General features: G+C 31.1%; 1 protein-coding gene, 2 long non-coding RNA genes and 1 pseudogene across 5 annotated transcripts; 2 read left to right on the top strand and 2 right to left on the bottom strand.

Moving 5' to 3' along the window:
- Nucleotides 1-304: 304 nt before the first annotated feature.
- On the bottom strand, nt 305-980 carry LOC148199496 (uncharacterized). Its single transcript, XR_015785752.1, has 4 exons — nt 885-980; nt 709-775; nt 554-607; nt 305-434 (listed from the first exon to the last, which is right to left on the bottom strand). It is a non-coding gene; the product is annotated as an uncharacterized LOC148199496 (long non-coding RNA).
- Nucleotides 981-3156: 2176 nt separating this feature from the next.
- LOC148199495 (uncharacterized) lies at nt 3157-6642 on the bottom strand (annotated as a pseudogene).
- Nucleotides 6643-11575: 4933 nt separating this feature from the next.
- Nucleotides 11576-15371, top strand: LOC148199494 (uncharacterized). Of its 3 annotated transcripts, XR_015785622.1 has the most exons (5): nt 11576-11783; nt 11905-12046; nt 13073-13133; nt 13569-13637; nt 13747-15371. It is a non-coding gene; the product is annotated as an uncharacterized LOC148199494 (long non-coding RNA). The 3 variants fall into 3 exon arrangements; XR_015785621.1 differs by having other exon boundaries at nt 11576-12046; nt 13752-15371; XR_015785620.1 differs by having other exon boundaries at nt 11576-12046.
- A 597-nt stretch (nt 15372-15968) lies between these two features.
- Nucleotides 15969-17207, top strand: LOC148199493 (uncharacterized). Its single transcript, XM_088111790.1, has 2 exons — nt 15969-16946; nt 17021-17207. The coding sequence occupies exons 1-2, from the start codon at nt 16197-16199 to the stop codon at nt 17108-17110; spliced, it is 840 nt and encodes a 279-aa protein (XP_087967916.1). The 5' UTR covers nt 15969-16196; the 3' UTR covers nt 17111-17207.
- Nucleotides 17208-21116: the final 3909 nt, after the last annotated feature.

Below are 21116 nucleotides of genomic sequence, written 5' to 3'. Positions count from 1 at the left end.
AATAAGTTAGAGTTGTCATATCTTTAACTATACATTACTAAAACAATATCTAAGTAATCACCTACCTTTAGTGAATGTTATATGAATTATAATTGGGAGAACTTCCTTCAATCACTTGGATAAAATTTTAGAGATGATATTAAATTGAAAACTTAAAATTACACTTCAAAGGAGTAAAAGTAGAAATTACATTTAAATTATGACTTCTTTTTTGTTCTTACATGATAATTACTATGAAAAAAAAACATTACATTAAAAAGCTAAAATGACGTTGTAAATTCAGAATCTCCTCTCTCGTCTTTCTTTTCACCAAATCATATCTTGTGAATTGCGCAACCCATTTCTATTGATCTCATCACATTTTTCAAATAATATGAGGATTCATGGGCTGCGAGTACATTGAACATATTGCTCATCTGGATTCCTCATCCTTCCTACAAACATATTAAGCATGTTGAGATAATAATCAAATACTCTTAAATAACATGAAGGAATGTGTAGATATAACATTACATATCAAATAAGATCATACATTAATCAAGAATGATCTTACCCTTATATGTTGCACATCGAATTAAGAGAATTGTGGATGTGAAATTTGGGGCAACTGTAATAAAAGTTGTTGGTTAATAGAAAGTAGTTGTTTGTGATGTAATATGAAAGAAGAGAAGAAGAAAACCTAAATATAAAAGTGAAGTAAGAACTAACCATTTAATGGAGGAAGAACCCTTAACCTTTAATCGGAAGATTATCCCTCCGATCATAAAGGTTTCTCCTAATTTAAAAAAAGATATAGAAAAATCAGTATGTTAAACAAATTATAAGATGCAGCGTTGCTTTAAAGTTGGTTTTGTGTTGAGTGTGATTAACTATAAATCAGATACCTTTGGTATTTCCTTGATTTGATTTTGAGATTAGGATCTCATTCTTCAAAAAGTATACATTTTTCTCCTTCTCCTCTTCTTCATCTTTGCTTAGGCCCATTTCATAACTTGTCTGACAACTCTTTAAATCTCACCAATATATAGATGAAATAAGTAGGTTAAAAAGAATAAAATATTTTAGTAATTTCTTTTAAAATGAATTATTATTTTCATTAAATTATTATTTATTATTGAGTAATCAATTATGTTTTCTTTATAAATTATATATATTCCTCTTAAATTTAAATGGTTGGTTTTTTAATATAAAATTTAAATTGTTCTGTCTTGTTTATCATTTTCTAAAATCAAGATAATATTTTTATTTCATACCTTTAATTTATACAAAGAGAAAAAATTTATTTTTTATTATTCTAAAGTTTATATTTTTCATAAGTAATTTAGTAAGATGTAGGATAAGTTCATAACCATATTACTCAATTATTGAAAAAGATATAAGTAAAGAGCTAATTGAAAAAATATAAAAACTCTAAATACTTCATATATAAAATAAATTAATAAAACATTAATTGAAAATAGTTATTTATGAGAAATTTAAAACTTAATTAAGAATAAAATTAATACAAACATTAAATAAAGTTTATTTAATTTATCAACCGTAACATGTAGCAATTAGAAATTAATATTCTGCAGTTTAAAATACACGCGATTGTTTATTTATTCAATGGGTGCATTCATATCAAACTCAATAATATTAATTATTATATTAATTAAAAGTAACGTATAATTAAGCTTAACATATATATATATACATATATATATATATATATATATATATACATATATATATATACATATATATATATATATATATATATATACATATATATATATATATATATATACATATATATATATATATATATATATACATATATATATATATATATACATATATATATACATATATATATATATATATATATATACATATATATATATACATACATGGAGTTTGCCAACATAGATATAAGTTCTTTTTTTAGTTGATATATTTTAACAAAGTGTACTGGATTTTAGTAGACAAATGTATGTAAACTCTTTTTTCAGTTGTCTTTTAAAAAATATTTCTGGACAACTTAATAGTCAACATATCAACTCTCTCTGAAAATAAACTAGTAATTTTAAAATTTAAAAACAAAATTTAATAACAATCAAAACGAAAAAGGTATAACACAATCCTCCAATCAAAAATCAACATCAACATCACACTAGTGCAGTCAGAAAAAACGACAACGGTTATTTTCGCCCATTGGCAGCGGTTCTTGAACCGAGACATATACTGGCGAGACAAAAACTCTAGACTTTTATGCCTCGGTTCATAACCGAGGCAAAAAGATAGACGATTTTGCCTTGGTTCAAAGTCAACCGAAGCATTATGTCTTTTTTTTTAATTTTTTTTTCGCAGGAGTTTAAGTAACATCATTGGAATGATACAAAATGTAACAAAGTATGGACTAAAGTACCAAACTTTAAGGGGAACCCATGCAAGCTTTTTAACTGTAGCAGTAGATCTTCCAGATAACATCATATGTGTTGAAGAGAACTATTAAAAAAGAAATTGCTTTAGCATACATTTATATAACAAAATGGGTTGAAACATTGAGGTTCTTACCAATCTACTACATGTCTAAGAGGGCTGGGAGGAGACTTGTGCAATGAACAAAACCAAACAACAGTGTTCTCCGGTATTGAGATCACAAGTAGCTGCCAATGACGCCTGAAATTGGTAATAACTTAATTGTCATATACCAAAAATTAATAAATGAAACTTTAAAGTTAACAAACTTCACTACCCAAGTATATAAGGGAGAAAATATATTTCCTTCCCCATTGCAAAGCAGGTGGTGATGCATGTTTGGATATCATCAAATTTGTTTCTTTCATGAGTCATAGAGGAGTCAATGAACCCATATACATTATTAAACCCCTTCTTGTTACTAACATCAAACATATACCTAAAATGAAGAAATAATCTGATATAAGTAACTTGATAAAAAATAATTATGTAAAAAAGTTTTTATAAACTTACATCATCCACAGTTGAATGAGTGTAATATTAATCTCTTCTCTCCCCAACGCAAGCTCCCTAACATCTTGATGATGCAAGTACAATGGGATCTGAGCTTCTCTTCCGAATGTAGTAGAATCCTAGTGTACATTCATCGGCGCATCTGAAATGATTTTAGCAAGCTCGTCTAACGCATCAAGAGGGTCATCCCGAGATAAATGAGTCTTCTTCGGTGTAGGACTTCCCTCTTGACCTCCTATCTGCTGTTACATGAAAAAATGGTTATGTTATAACGTCAATTAGAAGTAAATTTTAAAATTGAGAAGTATATAGTACGAGTGTTTACCGGGGAATTAGATACATCACCAACCAAATGTCTAGGCCAGGCGACAAAGGACTTAAATTCCTCTTCCATAGTGAAGAACTCATCTGTAGGCACAGGAAGAACGACATCTGGTATGACAACTTCATCCACTGTGACCTTGACCTTATCTTCTGCAAGTTGTACACCATGCACTACAGTGGTTGTCTCATAAATTGTACCACGAGCCACTAGCATGGTCCTAGTATCAGAGAGAATATATAACTGACATGGACGAGTGTCATCCATGTCGTCCCCTAGGGCACCGGTAGTTGAACAACTTCCTTTACCGCTTCTACCTGTCAAATTAAATGTTAGGTTATACAAAAAGTAAATTAATAAACAAAAATCATTAAGTTTACCTGTAGGGGGCACATGTTCCGCTATAGGAGATGGCAGAGGACGATTGCCATAATCCTCATAATGCTATTGGAACTAGCACGCAACCATTTCAGCAACTTCATCATACAACTCTTCCTGAACCTTCTTTGTGATCTCCTGCGTCATCTCTTTTCTTATGTCCTCTTCATCTTTTCGTATGAATATGGACGCGAGGAAGACCCAAAAAACTGTTGTATGCCTATGCCAGTCCCAACACCACGCACCCGTCGTGGGTGCTCAAGTCGTCCAATAGCTGTGGCAAGAATATCCTGACGACCTTCTTGTGTGAATTGACCTTGGGAGCTCTGCTCAACCAAGGAGTCCTGTCACATAACAAAACTTCAAAATCATTTGAAAGATCTATGTAATATATATAACAAAAATGTTGTAAAAATAGGAGAAATGACATCTTACAATTCTTTCAAATATCTCTTTGGCAGAGTCGAAAGTGTAGGAGCCCAATGGTCTTATAGGGGCTAACTTCCACTTCTCGTGCCGAGATGGTGGTGAAGGAGGAGGAGGAGGGTCACCACCCTCAGAAAGTGGAAGTCTACTATCTGACTTCTGCTTCATTATTTTTTCCTCAAGCTTCCTATATTCACCACGACATAGTAGGTGTGAATTTGTATTCTGAGCACTTATTCCTTGTGCTTTTGACCTTTTTTCCTGTGAAAAACTGAAACAATTGTTATAAAAAATAATTATAAATGATGAATTGAATGATTTTACCTACACTTACCTGTCACGTCTCGGATGAAAGAAGCTCTACAAATTGATGCCATGTTTCTTCGTCAATTGCTGAATATTTGGAACATGTCATTACTTTTTGGTCCAAATATATATCTGGACGTCAATTTTGTCTTAAACCCTCGAAATCTTTCTGCAATTGCAGATAAACACCTATTCCTTAAGCTCTCTACATTTGGCATATCAAATGTCATCTACAACAAAGAAAGTAATAACCTTATATCAATACAAATTTATCAATATAATGAATCTAGAATTTGGAGCAATATAGTTTAATTTACCAATAGATCTTGCCAAATGGGATTCCGATCAGCCTCAAATACATGGTCAAAGGATTGAGTAAGTATAGAGATACGATCACGTGTTAGTACTCCAAGGTAAGACCTAAATACATCTGCATTTGGGCCAGATGCAACTCTAGTGACCACGTCAATAATGAAAGGTGTCCTCTCACCTGCATTTCTTTTAAGTATAAGCTGTCGTAACCTCGTTGCTCCTCTCGTTCGTCTAGAAGTGGCGGGGACTTCATCTGTCACATATATTTGTCACAATAAATAAGATGAAAGATTAATAAAAGACTTATAAAATAACATATATTATTTAACAAAAGCCATAAGTATTTACACAAACATGAAATTCATACATAATCATATGGGTTGTCATCAATTAGAGGGTCGTCATCCAAATTTATTGTCGTTTTAAATGGATGGTTGTCAACAATATGAAGATTACTTAGATTTTCTTCTTTATCTTCAATTTGTCTTTTTCCTTGAAGAGCAACATACCAATGGTCAGACGCATGATCTTTGACATAAAAAACCTGACTTGCTTGATATGCCATGATAAACGGTTTTGTCTCCATAACCAACCTTTCGAAAATCAACAAGTGTCATACCAGATTCATCTATTTTGACACCACTCTTATTGTCGACCTACTTACATTGGAAGAGTGCAACGGAAAACTTAGTGTAATTAACCTCCCATATCTCTTCAATTCTACCATAATATCTCATGGATCCAATTACATGATTTTGATCTTTGGATGTGGAAAATTGTAGCGAATCAGCTTCTAGACTGACGCCACTATTTTGTACTATGCTTTTATCATCCAAAGTCTTTGTATAGAATGTGAAATTATTAATTTCGTAACTTGTACAACATACAACATCAAACTTCAAACCATTTGCTAGCCACAACAAAGTCTCAGAGCACCGTGATTCTTTCAAAACTTCAGATTTGAATCAGGACAAGAATGTTCTGTTATGCTCCACCAACTGTCATTTCTCTGATTGTCTTGGATACTTGTGCTTTACAACGGCTTTGTGTGCTTCCAAAAATGGGATCACTTCATCTGTGTTGTTTAATATGTACAGATGTGCTTGCATCAATTCTTCAGGACTTTTCATCACCACATTCACACCTTGGATGCTTTTACTTGTAGAATATCTATTCAACCATGATGTCCGAGGGACTCCTATAAGATTTACTTTACTCATATAATCAGAGCAAAACTCAATACTTTCTTCAGCAATATATCTTTCAATCATTGAACCTTCTGAACGATATTGATTTTTGACGTACCCTTTCAAAAGCTTCATATAACGCTTAATAGGGTACATCCATCTTAAGTATACTAGTCTACACAACTTTATTTCTCTGACCAAATGAACAAGTAAATGCACCATGATGTCAAAAAAGGATGGAGAGAAAAACATTTCTAGTTGACACAAGATGATGATAATTTCGCTTTGAAGTTCATCTAACTTTATAGGATCGACGACTTTACTACAAATTGACGAGAAAAATTAGCACAATTGAGTTATGGTCTGCCTAACTTTTTTGGGCAAAATTCTACGAATTGCCACCGGTAACAATTGTCGCATTAAGACGTGGCAATCGTGAGACTTCAGTCCAACAAGCTTTAAGTCCTGCATTGACACTAAGCTCTTGATATTTGAAGAGTATCCTTGTGGTACCTTGATACTCCTTAAACAAAGACAAAAACTTATCTTCTCTTGTCTGGACATTGTGTAACATGCAGGGGGAAGATAAGTACGTTTACCAATCTCTCTTGGTGCCAACTCTTCTCGGATATTCATGTCAACCAAATCCAAACGCGCATTCAGTCCATGTTTTGTTTTTCCCTGGATGTTTAGTAGTGTATCAATCAAGCTATCACAAACATTTTTCTCTACACTCATGACATCTATGCAATGTCTAACATCTAACTTTGACCAATATGGAAGATCAAAGAATATTGATTTCTTCTTCCAAGGGGTCGTTACAGAAGACTTCTTCGACGTTATCCCAAATACATGATGTACTCTATTAACTTTTTCAAGAACATCAAGTCCAGTAAGTGGAATGGGTGCATTGTCTTTCTCTTGTTCTCCATTGAATGGGTCCATGTACTCTATTAACTTTCACTCATTCTTGGGTGTGATGCCTTTATTTCATTAACGTGTTGAGAAATGTAAGCAATCACATCAACAATGTTGTTTAAGATGTACAAATGAGCCTGATCAACTTCTTTTCTACTAACACTTTCAATTCTCACACCTCGAACACCCTTACCTTCACATTTTTCTTCATGTCTGCTCTTAGGAAGACCCACTAGTTCACAACTTGGCATATAACTTCAACAAAATTCAATGGCTTCTTCCTCAACGTACCGCTCTATGATTGAAGCTTCTAGTCGATACTGATTCTTGACATATCCCTTTAAGATCTTCATGTATCTTTCAAGATGGTACATCCACCTTAAGAAAACTGGTCCACATATTAGAATTTTTCTAACTAGATGAATAATAAAATGAACCATGATATCAAAAAAAGAAGGTGGAAAATACATCTCAAATTCACACAATAGTCTTATTCCTTCATTCTTCATTTGATCTAAACTTCTAGGGTCAACAACTTTCTTGCAAATGAAATTAAAGAACAAACTCAGACGTGTTAGAATACCTCTAACAGTAGCAGGTAATATGCCCGAATAATAACTTGTAACAATTGTTGCATCAATACATGACAATCGTGATATTTTAAACCAACTAACTTTAACTCTTGCATAGAAACAAGGTTACTAATATTTGAAGAATAACCTTGTGGAACCTTCACACTTCTTAAAGAGTTACAAAAAAATTGTTTTTGTTTTTTAGAAAGAGTGTGATAGGCTAGGGGCAGATAAGTGCGTCTTCCAATTGTCTGTGGATGTAACTCAAAACAAATTCCCATTTCAGCCAAATCTTGTTGTGCTTTTATTCCGTCTTTGGTCTTCCCTTTCATGTTTAATAAAGTTCTGATGACACTATCACAAAATATTTTTTCAACGTGCATCACGTCTATACAATGTCTAACATCAAGTTTACACTAGTATGGAAGATTAAAAAATATTGATCGTTTCTTCCAAATATTTTTTGTAAAGGTACTTTTATGATCTTTTCTGAAGACAATGTCAATGTTTTTGACTTCGTTGTACACTTCTTCACCATGGCGGGGTCTGGACACAACCTCATCCTTAGTACTTCCATTAAATGTTTTTTTCAATCTACAGAAGGGTGATTACGAGGAAGGAATTTTCGATGTCTTGTATATAATGTCTTTTGACCATGCTTCAATTGAAGGTAACTAATGTTTTCTTTACAAATGGGACATGCAAAATGACTATTAACACTGTAGCCGCTCAAGTTTCCATATGTTGGGAAATCATTTATAGTGCCAAAATAACATTGCACACAAACAAAAACTTTCTTGAACATCTGAATTGAATACTTTGACCCCTTCTTCCCACAACATTTTTAAATCATCAATTAACGGTTTCAAGTAAACATCAATGCATTTCCAGGTTGTCTAGGACCCGATATCATAATGGACAACATCACATATTTTCTCTTCACAAAAAAGGAGAAAGATTGTATATCATCAACATAAGTGGCCATGAACTGTGTTTGCTACTTAACTTCCCATAAGGATTCACACCATCAGTTGCAAGTGCAAGTCTTAAGTTTCTTGGATCTGCACCAACTTATGGAAATGTTTCATCAATCTTCTTCCATTGTGGTGAATCAGTTGGGTGTTGAAGAAGATTATCGCACTTTCTTCCGGCAACGTGCCATTTAAAGTTCTTTGCATCTTCTTTAATAGAGAACATATGTTTCAACCTAGGTATTATTGGAAAATACCACATCACCTTGGCAGGTGCACCATCATTACCTTCATCACCATTTTTTCTGTTATCTTTCTTTTTAAAACGAGATAAACCACATGTTGGATAATACTTTAGCGAAGCAAACTCCTTTGTGTACAAAACACAATCATTAGAACAAGCATGTATCTTTTGATATTCGAGACCCATTGGGCATAAAAATTTATTTCCCTCGTAATGACGAATAGGAAGAATATTATTTTCTGGAAGCATCTCCTTCAACAACTCTGTGAAACTTTTATTGATCCATCAATTCCTGGCTTTTAAACTAAACAACTTCAAAGTTGCAGACATACGTGTAAAGTTGAAGCATCTTGGGAACAACGTTTGCTTTGAATCATGTATAAGAGAATCATATTAATTAGCTCTTCCAAAATTATCTTCACCAACATCACGTATCATGTCCTCTAACTGATCACTCAATCATTCTTCCACATAATTTGTTCCTCATGACATGATAGGCTGGTTCAGTACTTCTCCATGCCAAGTCCAAATGGTATAAGTTCTCATTATGCCGAACATGAATAGATGGTCACGCATATTGCCTGAGTCTTGGAGTGTTTGATTAAGACAACGAACACAAGGAGAAAAATATGTCTCGTTCATAGACTATGCATTTTGTTCAACATATTGCAAGAACTTCAACGTTCATTCATACTGATGCGATGTTCATTCATACAACACAAATAATTTGAACCGAAATTTTATCAATCTTATCCATAAACTCCAACGTACATGTTATAGCAAATTATGAAAAATAATTTTCCCAAACTGTCCAATCGGACAATTCAAAATTTAATACAAACGATTAAAAGATTAATCGTTTGTGTTAAATTTCAAACGGGAACTAAGTTTTACTCAATTTGATATTAATAATCTAACATACCAATCATAATAACACAACAAAACTTTATCACATGCATATTCAAAAGCCAATAACATGCATACGCAAAATCCAATAACATGCATACACAAAAGTAAATAACATGTATATATCCAAAAGCCAACAACATGCAAATCCAAAAGCCAATAACATGCATATCCAAATGCCGAAAACATGCATATCGAAAAGTCAATAACATGCATAAACAAAAACTTTTAAACAAGAATGCTAACCTTGTTAACAAATTAAAAACTTAGTGGAGGGAAATGGAGGAGACCAATGCAGGAAATTACCGCCAAGAACACAAGAAATCGCCGCCCAAGGACACAAGCAAAACTGCACCAAAACACAATGAAAATGCATTTTAATCGGTTCAAATGAAAGATAATTCATCAAAGACTAATTTAATCAGAACAAAACAAAGTTTAAACAGTCCAAAAGAGAGAAAATGCACCTGGAAAATGCAACCCGGAGAGAGAAAACAAGAGGAGGAAGATGATGAACAGTGTGCGTAACCGCCCGCGAGTTTGCGCTGCTATTCTAAAATGCTTATAGACGTCGGGGGCCCTACAAATCAGACGTCTACAAACATTTAAACATCGGGGCCCTCCAAAGCATACGTTTAAAGCCTTTAAACATTTAAATTTTCCAGAGCCTTTAGGCGTCCGATATAAGGGGCCTCGACGTCTATGGTCCATTTAGAAATCAGGTTTGTCCACCAAACGTTTAAGAGCACTGGAACAGTCTCTTTTTACCTACTTCTGCAGGCCATTTGGCGTCCGGCATAGGGGCTATGACGTCTAATTCGTATTTAGACATCTGGGGTGGCGGGGTCGGACGTCTAAATGACGAAAAAAATGACTTTTGAGATTCTGGCGCGACCATCTTGGCGTCCGATGGATCTGTCTGACGTCTAAAATAGACTATAGACGTCTGACCTCCCATATCAAACGTCTAATATGAATAAAAAAATCATTTTTTTTACTTATGCGTATCTTTTTTACGTCAAATAGAGATGTCTGACTTCTAAATAGACTATGGACGTTCAACCCCCGTAGATCAAATGTCTAAATACTGTCTTTAATTATAAAAATGCCACCGGTCATTTTTTACGTTGGATATTTGGGAGTCAGACATCTGCACGGTGACGTCAAAGGCCTTTAGAAATAAGCTTGGAGATGCCCTTTCTTAAAATCTCCTTGGTAAAACAAAAAAGCAAAAGAGATGATTCTCCTATCTAATCGCTCTACCGCAAGTGAACTAATAAGCCAAACCACCATTAACACGGGTAAAAAGATGAGAAAATTATAAAATATTAAGAATACACGTCAAAAAGCCTTCATAAAACCAAAACAACCCAACACTTGAATTAAGAAATGCCTAAGAAACTTTATTCTCACTATCATTCATCATACAATTAAAATAGAAAACAAATGTTTAATTTTTTTTAATTATTTTATTAAAATTTTCAAAATTTAGAAAAATATTAGTTATTTTTTAATAGCTTTTATGATCAATAATTAAATTATGTATTCTAGTTAAATGTAATGATAATAATTATAATAATTTTTTCACATAAAAAATGGATAGTCTGATTGTAGAATATAACAAAAAAACTAATCTTAGACATATAATTAGACAATATTAAAAGTCAGAAGTTTAGCTTTCTTAATAAAGTTACTAAATCAATATTGTTTTAGACAAAGTATTTAACTGTATGTATTATAAATTATCTCACATTCTCAATAGGATAGTAAATTAGTTTAGTGACACTAATGCAAAATACACTTTTTATAGCTACTTTTTTTACTTGTTTAAATTCACCAGCTATAAAAAATGATGCAATGACATTATCGTAAATAAGGTAAGTTCTTTTACATCGGTTATATTTATATTAGGTATAAAAAAGCAAAAAAAAATGTTTTGAAACCGCTTCAACTTATAACCGGTACGGAAATAATTTAAAGAAATTTTTCTATACCTAATAAAAGCTAAAACCGGTACAGGAATAACTTTAAAAAAAATTCTATACCTGATAAATGATAAAATCGGTATAGAAGTTTGGAAAAAAAATTACTGTTCGACGATTAGACAGAAAACCAAATTCTTTCCTCTTCCCACTCTGCCTCCTCCGCCGTGAATCTCATTCCTTCCGCTCCAACCATCACCAGTTCCCATTCTCATTCTCTGATAGTCACCAAGTCACCAATGAAGCGCTCAATGTTATCATTTCTAGGGCTCCGGCTTCTGGAAAAGTACGGTTTGATCGTCCCCCATTCTACTCACTTCGTTTTCTTCTTCTCCCTCAACGAAGAACCTTCTTCTCTTTTGGCTTCTCATAATTTGTTGACGAAGCATTGGTGTTTGTTGACGAAGTGTTTGTGTTCGGCCTTCTCTTTTGGTTTTCTCGTTCAGCCTTCTCGTTCAGCCTTCTCGTTGGTGTGGTTCGGTGCATTGAGGTCACGAAGTTCGTTGTTGTGGTTGCTTAAGGTGACGCGTTCAACAGTCCCTTCATTTGGTAAGTAATCCTTCTCTTCCTTCATTCCTTAGTAATCCCTAAAATCGTAAACCACAGGAACCCTAATCTGCGTTTTGGTTTTAATTGGGACATTTGTGGTTCGGCAAGCTGTGTTTCATTCTTTCCAAAGTTCGATTAAGGCATTGTGTTGTGGTTTAAGAAGGTTGGAAGTTGTATTAAGTATACTCCTACCTCCTGCTCCGTTGAGGTTGCCAAGATCATTACGACACTCGTTGAAGAGTTGGACAATCCAGAGGCTAAAATTAGAATTGCCTCTCGAGTTTCCACGTTTCCATTGTGTTTTGCTTTTTGTGTAGATTTAAGCCTGCTACTGTGGTTGTTACTGTGGTTGTCACTTCTGAACTTCTAAAATGTTTTGATAGCTTCTTATTCTGATTTGAGTTATGAACCATTCCAATGATACCAATCTTTTAATGGATTGAAAAGAAAAAGTGCACTACCTGATGACAGGTGTTATTACTTTGTTTTACTGAAATATTATTGCTGAATATTTGCTCCATTTAAAAATTGAGTCAATTCATATTCATTCATGCATACTACCTTTTTCTCCTGTTGTGCTCCCTGCAATTGCCATCTTAGAGGACCAATTCACATCTAAACTTAAATGATATTCAATATTTGATTCAGAATATTGCCCATGATGCCTATACTGGGAAACAATAAATAATATTATTGCTGAATATTCTGAATCAACATATATTTCCCATTATGTGTTGTATAAGACTAGTTTGGAAACAGTTTTCGAATTACTATTTTTTGTTAGACAGCTACAATCAGTGATGATGACCGATCTCTCCCTTTACTAATGGATGAGAGAGGGTTTTGTTATTGGCCTATAATTGTTGGGCTGAGTTTCTTCTGATATAGAGGTTGCACAGCTTGCATTTTTTCAAGTTTGAGCTTCTTTGAGCTAACTGCTTACTTTTTGTTTCTCTGCTTTGAACCATAATCTTATCCTTTTGAAATTTCCTTTTCTGTCATAATTTTTTCCCTTCCTTTTTAAAGGTTTTGGTGTAGAGGAAAGCTGGTAGGTTGTGGAGTTGATGTCTTTGCTTGTGGATTGAAGGTATGAACACTGTAATGTTAATGATCATTTACATTAAGGGTTTGTTAGAACACTTACCGGATAAGAAAATAATAAGGGAAAATAAAATAACTTCTTTATAAGATTAAATTAGTTTATACATTAACTAATTTGCAAAAAAAATGGTCCTATGTTAGCCTTTTTGAAGTCTAGCTTTTAATTCCTGGATAAGTTAATTTTAGTTTATAGGATTTCTTTTTCAATTTTCTTTTCTTGGAGATGTTTATGGAAGAATTTCTCCGAGTAAGCTTTAAAATTATGACCATGAGTGCATGCTCACGTGTTTTTAGTAATTGAAGCTTCAATGCAATATAAATGTTTGTTTATAAACATTATTATGGTGAGAAATTTTACAAAGTGAACAAATTATTTAGACATGTTAATTTATTGCACCTTATTTATTCATGGATTTTACAGTTATTGAGAAGAGCAGGTACTTGAAGTTTTGCTTTAGTATAAGAGCTCATTGCCATTGGTGAAAAACAGGTTGAACTTTTTCTGTTGTGTTTTCCTATCATAACATTTTAAATTCAGGCATAGCCGTATTGATTGCTTTGCATGAATTGTTCCTTGAAATTGTGAATGATTGTGACAGGACAGTCATGCCGTGGCTTTGGATTGCGATACAATCATGGACACTTTTTACCTTGATGTCATGTCATACTCTTCAGTAAAATATATAGTCCTAGTTTTGGTTTCAATGTTGTCCTTCATTGTGTTAATGGATAACCTTAGGTAAACCTTTAGAATAAGGAATTGGTTACTCAATTGGTGTAAAACATAGCTTAGAAATTTAGCTTTAAAAGAATTCTGAGGTTAAAAGATTACTTTCATTTATTTCATTCTTAATTGATGTAAACCACAAGGAGAATGAATTACTTTCATTCTTGTAGAAACAATTTTCTGTATTGAAAACAATTGTGTCAACAACAAACATGAGTAAATCCACTACACTAAAAGGCTAAGAGTGATACCTGCAAGTAGGCCTCTAAAGAGATCATCAACACCAGATAGGTACACTGCAATAAGGAGAATCTGAAATCTCTATCAGGTGAAGGAAATTATCACGGATGGGAAAGGAAAAGCCTCAACAATATGTAGTGTGAATAGGGAAATAACAGAGGTGTTCACATAGCAACAATGGTTCGATATCTAGCAGGATGTTCCTAAGCATCATTCTGTCAAAGTGTATTATTAGGACATATGCTCTTAGGTTGAGATGGAAAAAAATGAAGTTAAGAGATGAAAATGTAGCAGTTCAAATAATATAGTTGCTGAAAAGAAAAATTCTAACCCACTACGAATGGTTCACAAGACCATTTCAGAGGATGAAGAAGATAAATTCAGGATTAATGCACTAACTAGAAAACAAAAATAGATCTTTTTAGGTCCAACAAATGAAAGAGAAATAACTTCTGTGAAAAAAAAGAAGCACACAAGACAGAAAAACATTAGTTAGCCTTTGGAATTGTAGTCACAAGACAAAGGTACAAAATGGTGAAATTTTGTTTTAAAAATTATCCAATGATACAATTTTAAACATAAAAAAATTGTAACAACTTGATTTGAGTTCATTCAAAAAAGGGGTCTTAAACTGATATAATTTAAATTTAAATTTTAAAAAATTATAATGCATTATTAAACTAGTACGACTCTAGTTTATATCATAAAATAATACCACACTAAGAAGATTTCAATTAAAATTTTAAAAAAATTACAGCATACTAAATGATGTAACTGTATACCAGAAATGAGAACGAGTGAAATAAAGATAATTTTGGGAGATTACAGTAATGATAACTAATCATTAAACTAACTTATTACGTGTCAAAGTGTGAAGTGCTGTGAGTCTGAGTAAAAAAAACTTTCTATTATTAACTTTAAGCATTACTACAGGGTCAAGAATAAGAAATACAAAAGATATAAATTATCCCATCGGAGACTATTTCAATTTAATCGGTCTAAACTGTATAACTTATACTTAATGTATTTAACTATATTACATACATAAATATTACACTCTCTCTAGTCCTTAATATAACTTATATTTATGAAGAAATTGGTGATTTTTTTATTAGGCATTTTTTAATATCTATGAAATATTAACTTTTTCTTCTTTATTTACCATTTTAATAATTTTTTAAATATTTACATTAAAATTAACAAATTTTAATAATAAAATTAAATAAAACTCTTAAAAAATTATTTTTAAATCTAACCCAATTTTATAAAATCATCCAATTTGGATACACTAAAATATCATACCAAAACATATATATTAGGGAAGATTTACGCATATATATTAAGTAAATTGACTAGAATGAATAATGTTTGGGTATGATTATACAAACTCTTACAATGGTTTATTTTACTTGCAAAAAGGACTCGAGTTACACATTAGCCAATAATGAGAGCTAGAAAAACAGTGATGGGGAAATGTTTTGTGTACATTCAAAACTCTACAACTAGAGAGAGAAATGACAGATGCTATGGATAACATGTTGTCACAAAAAGAGAAAATTAAAACTGATATAAAAGAATAGTTATACGTCAGAAGATTAAAAATATCTTGATAATAAATTAAAATCTCAATTTGTCAATTGCAAATAAAGACCTAAATCAATAGTTAAACATTCCCATCAATTGGTTATCTTAATTTAAGACAGATTCTCACAAATGTACTTTGTTTTACAAAGGATTAAGACAGATTGTCACAAATGTGACTCTCCTTTTAGATGTAGTTGATTTTTTTTTATAAATTTCTAATGAAATTTTACTATTTTATTAGATTACCTGTTCGTTATTATGATGTGGTGATAAAGGAAATTGGTAAAAGTTAATTAGCTTGAACTCTTGTGTGATGGAAAGAGAAAATAACAAGAGAATAGTAATACCACCAGCCACCATACAACCTAGAAAGTTTCAAAGAAAAAATCATTTGGGATAACTCATCCCAATAAAAAAATCTCATTTCTCTTGCTCTTGTTGTAAAAGTCATATTTATACTTTTGACTGTTGTAAAGGTGGTTGCTTTCACAGATAACAATGGATCGGAGTTGGATAAATTTGATACGTACAACAAATGAATATGAGAGTGGAGTAGAACAATTTCTTGAATTTGCAAAGATGAATGTTCCAGACAATAACGGAAGATTCTATTGTCCGTGTGTTAATTGTTTGAATGAGCGAAAACTACCAACTGAAGTTATTCGAGAGCATGTTCTATGTGATGGATTCCTAAAGAGCTACACAAAGTGGACATGGCATGGTGAATTAATAGACATGCCAAGTGTAAGTGACTCTCAAGTAGAAGTAGAAGAAGTTGATTTAGAGATGGGTGATCGGTTAGAGGACATGATATGTGATGTCGGACATGATTCCTTCCAACGTGCTCATATGTATGACAGCTTGTGCAGTGACGCAGAAAAACCTTTATATCCAGAATGCACTAAGTTTACTCGATTGTCAGCTGTGTTAAAATTGTTCAATGTGAAAGCAAGAAATGGGTGGACTGATAAAAGCTTCACAGAGTTGCTTGAGTTGTTGAGTGACATGCTTCCTAAAGGTAACACATTGCCAACACGCAATTATGATGCGAAGAAGATATTGTGTCCCATGGGTATGGAGTATAAAAAAATTCATGCATGCCCGAATGATTGTATTTTGTACAAGAGCGAGTTTGCCAAGTTACATCAATGTCCACAATGTGGGGTATCACGATACAAACAAAAAGAGAGTGAGTTTGAATGTGATAGGAAGGGTCCTCCTGCAAATGTCGTTGACTCATGGAAATTGGTAACGTGAATACTTTATAACTAAGATTTTAAGCCATTAATATTATAACTTTACTCAAACTATTCATTGTGCAGATATTTGATGACACGTCTCCAATGGAACAACATGTCATAAAGGATGTTCGGGAGCAATGGGCTGCATTTCTTTTAACCATTTGTAAATGATTGGATGCTTCAATATTACATTTTGAGTTTAGGAACTATTATATGTGTAATATGTTAAGTAACTATGTTAGGTAAATATAGCTAGGAACTTTGTTAGGTAAATATAGCTAGGAACTTTGTTAGGTAAATATTACATTTTGATGTGTTAATGAAAACAATATTGATTATTTTACTTGTTATTGATTTTAAACTGTATTCTGGGATTGAATCTTATGCAGGTCTGAATATGGATAGTAGTTCATACAAATAAAATATTTTAAAAAAAAACGTTACTTTTTACACCGGTCAAAGCCACATCAGGTATAAAAAGTCTTGTTCTTTTACACCTATTATAGCATTAGTAGGTATAAAAAGAAATTTTTTTTTATGTAAATATAAAACTTTTATACCTATTATGAATAAGACAGGTATGGAAAGTAAAACATTCTACACCGATTCAAGAATAGATATAAAAGATCCTAAACTTTCTATACCCCTTGCTTCTATACCTACCCACAAATAGGTATAAAAAGCCTTTTTTAATAGGTATAAAAAACCATTTTTGTACTAGTGTGACTTTATAAATATCACAATGTAAAATTAGTTTACTCTATATATTACACTTTATTCAAGTAATAAACAATATACTCTATAGATATTACACTTTATTCAAGTAATAAACAATATACTCTATAGATATTACACTTTATGATTTACCATTCTCAATAGGATGGTAGATCTTTTCCACTCTCTTCATTTTGTGAAAGAAAAGTATATCATGTTAATCTATCTAAACAATATAGATATTACACTTTATTCAAGTAATAAACAATATAATATTATTTGATATGAAAACTATAATATATAGTTAGAATATTACTTGCACTACCAAACATCGTACTCAATTCAGGAGAATATGTACTTTGTGTTTTATGCATCGAAATATTTAGTTGTATTTTGTAACATTAATTATTCCATAATTGTTAGCATATTCTGAGCAATTTAGTTGGATAAACTTTATAGATAGTTTTTTTATACTAGAAGTCCGTTATGCATACAGGTCTAAATTATCAATCCTATCAACCTCTCCTCTTTGGGAATAATCTCAAGTTGAGTAAGAGTCAATTGGTTGTGAAAACAATATATATCTGCACTGAACATATGAATGATCTTGTAATACTTCTCATAAATGAAACCACAATCTTGAATGTGTATTATATTTAGTGTAGCTTCTTGAATTTTGAGCTGCACATCCTCAAAGGTATTTCTTTCTATTCTAAATTTGAAAAGTTTGCTTAGTCACATTAGCTTTTGCTTAAAACAAAAACACACGGCAAACAACTAGTGCTTTATTCAAGACATTTTGTACGAAGGTTTACGGATGCCATAAAGAACCGAAACTCATGGTTAATGGAAACGCTTATGTTAAAACACAGTCTAGATCAATAAAAAGAGAGAAGAAAATTTTATATTATGATTGGTTAAAAACATTCAGTGTCAACTACGAATTCATGAAATTTACTGGAATAGTTTGAAGATCAAATTAATATTACACTCAACTGATAATTACTATGAAATGTAGTATTACATTGAAAAGTTATAATATTTACAAAAGATCAATAAATGTTTCTCTTATTCTCTCTTTTCAGAGAAGCCTCCAACCATTCAACAGTGCTCAAAATATTCTCTCTTTTCAGCAACTCTCAGACACATCCTTATCTTATTCTCCTGATAAATTTCCATCTGATGTTGGAGCTCAAGATATTTGACAGATGGGAAATTACTAATGAAATGGGGGAATCCTACGTTGACATCTTTGACAGCAAAACTATCCCCATTTCTAAATAATCCCAAATCATCATCCTGTCATTCATAAAAAAAAAGGCTTCTGTTAGAAACTAGAATCATTTTGAAATCAAAGATTATGCTGTACTCATTCATATATGTTAAGGTTGACATGTTTATAATCTCCATTTTCATGTACGTTTTTTGACAGAAAAATTCTGAAAAGTTCTCAATATGTGTGTCTCATTAAAAAATGCAATGTTCAGTAAACGAAATGTTTTTAATTTGAAAAACTAAATAAAACAAAAGAATGAAAAAAGTGGAGGATCTAGTTATATATACGATACCTTTGGTATACTTCCTTGATTTGATTTTGAGATAATCTCATCACTCTTTCAAAACTTTATGTCTGCGTCTTCCTCGACTTCATCATTTTCCATGATGATGCCCATTTCTCTGAACTCTAATATTCAGAGACAGCAAAAGAATTGCTGTTGACAATGGTTTAAACTTCGACAATAGTTTAAGGGAAGAGGATTAATATTAATTTTTATAGTATTTCCCGTTTCATAAAGATTTAAAATAAGAAAAGTAATAAATGAATGCATTTGATTAATAAATAATGTCATTAATGTAATAAATTAATGCATGCGTTATAATATTTATGCAATATCATTAAATATGTTACACCAAATTAATGTATATATTAATGTAACATAAATAACCTTAATTCATTTATTTATTTATTGGTTTAAATATTAATATATGTATACATTCTATTTATTACATGATTAGTTTAAACACAAGCGCTTTATGCATTTTTTAAATATTTTCAAACTTTTAAATTTTAAATATAGTAATTGGAATGATAAAATTAAATAAGCATAAAATATATATAGTTATAAATATATATTTATAAATATTACTATAGATAAATTAATTGTAGTTATAAGTAATATTGTGTAAAGAATTATTTTTTATTACAATTATTTAAATTTGAAAAAATAATTCTTAAAGTGATAAAACTGAGAAATAATTTTCTTATGAATAATTATTTAAAATTAAAAACTAATTATTAAAAAAGTAAATTTGAAAAATAAAATAGGATACCTATTTATATAATATAGTTATAGCTTAATAATGTAAAACATTAACGGTTATGTCTCTTCTCCCTCTCACTTACTCCATACACAAAAACTTGTTCATATCTTTTATCTTGACTCTAATATTATCTACTTTCATACTAATTACCCAGGATGGAGCATTATGAGAGTCTGAGGTGCTCTTGTTTCCGACTCTATCAAATGATTTTTTTTTTGAAGGAAAGAAGAGAGAGTTAAATATAAAATGTAAAATCCTACTTTTATTTCTTATTAGTTTTGTTTTGTTATTGATAAAAAAAAAGTAATTCTCTCTTATCTATTTGATAGGAAAATATTACTTTCAAGTATACTATATATATATATATATATATATATATATATATATATATATATATATATTTTAATGAACATTTTGTAAGTAATTCTTTTATGAATGTAAAATGAGAAGTTAACTCGTGTTTTTTCATCCGTTTTTAATTTTGAATTTATTTTCTAAAAGAATTTATTTGTTTTTAAAATAGTTATATTGGTCAAGAATAAAAGAATAAATTTATTTTTTAAAAGTGATAAAAGGAAAGCTCCATATGTGAAAACAAAACAACATAAATTTAATTTATTTATCTATTTTAAAGCATGATACTAATGATCTAATTATTCAATTAGAAATTAATCTTCTTAAGATTAAAAAAATAACAAGTGAGGTATTTTATATTAATTTATTTGAAATGTGATACAAAAAACGTTCTTAAATATGAGAATATCCAATGAGTGAAAAAGATTATGAAATTAGAAAAACTTATTTAAAATGAGGTTTATATCAAATATAAATTCAAAATTATCATTTTTGTAAAGAAAAACATCCAGAAGGTTTCAATACTAAATTATGTACTTCTGTTATATTAACAACAATAATTAAATATTTAAATTTTGAGTATATTTTTTTGACCATTCCAAAATTGTTATCAAAGATCTGCCATTGCTAATTATGATAAAAAAGAAGAAGAAAATATCACAAAATCATATAAAACGTTGGTGAATATTACATACTACATCATTAAAAAGATATAATTCAATATATATAAATACAGACAATAGATCACTCACAAATTTTCAATTACATCTCAATGGTTTCCAGAAAT

The sequence above is a fragment of the Vigna umbellata genome, chromosome 4 (genome assembly GCF_029865625.1).
Source record: "Vigna umbellata cultivar VRB3 chromosome 4, Vumbellata_1.0, whole genome shotgun sequence".
Classification (NCBI taxonomy): Eukaryota; Viridiplantae; Streptophyta; class Magnoliopsida; order Fabales; family Fabaceae; genus Vigna; species Vigna umbellata.
This window is presented reverse-complemented; position numbering and strand designations above follow the sequence as displayed.

Excerpts from the sequence above, each read along its gene's own strand:
- LOC148199493 (XM_088111790.1), top strand. The coding sequence starts at position 16,197 with ATGGATCGGAGTTGGATAAATTTGATACGTACAACAAATGAATATGAG. Across the intron at positions 16,947-17,020 it reads TCGTTGACTCATGGAAATTG|ATATTTGATGACACGTCTCC; the intron begins GTAACGTGAATA and ends TTCATTGTGCAG.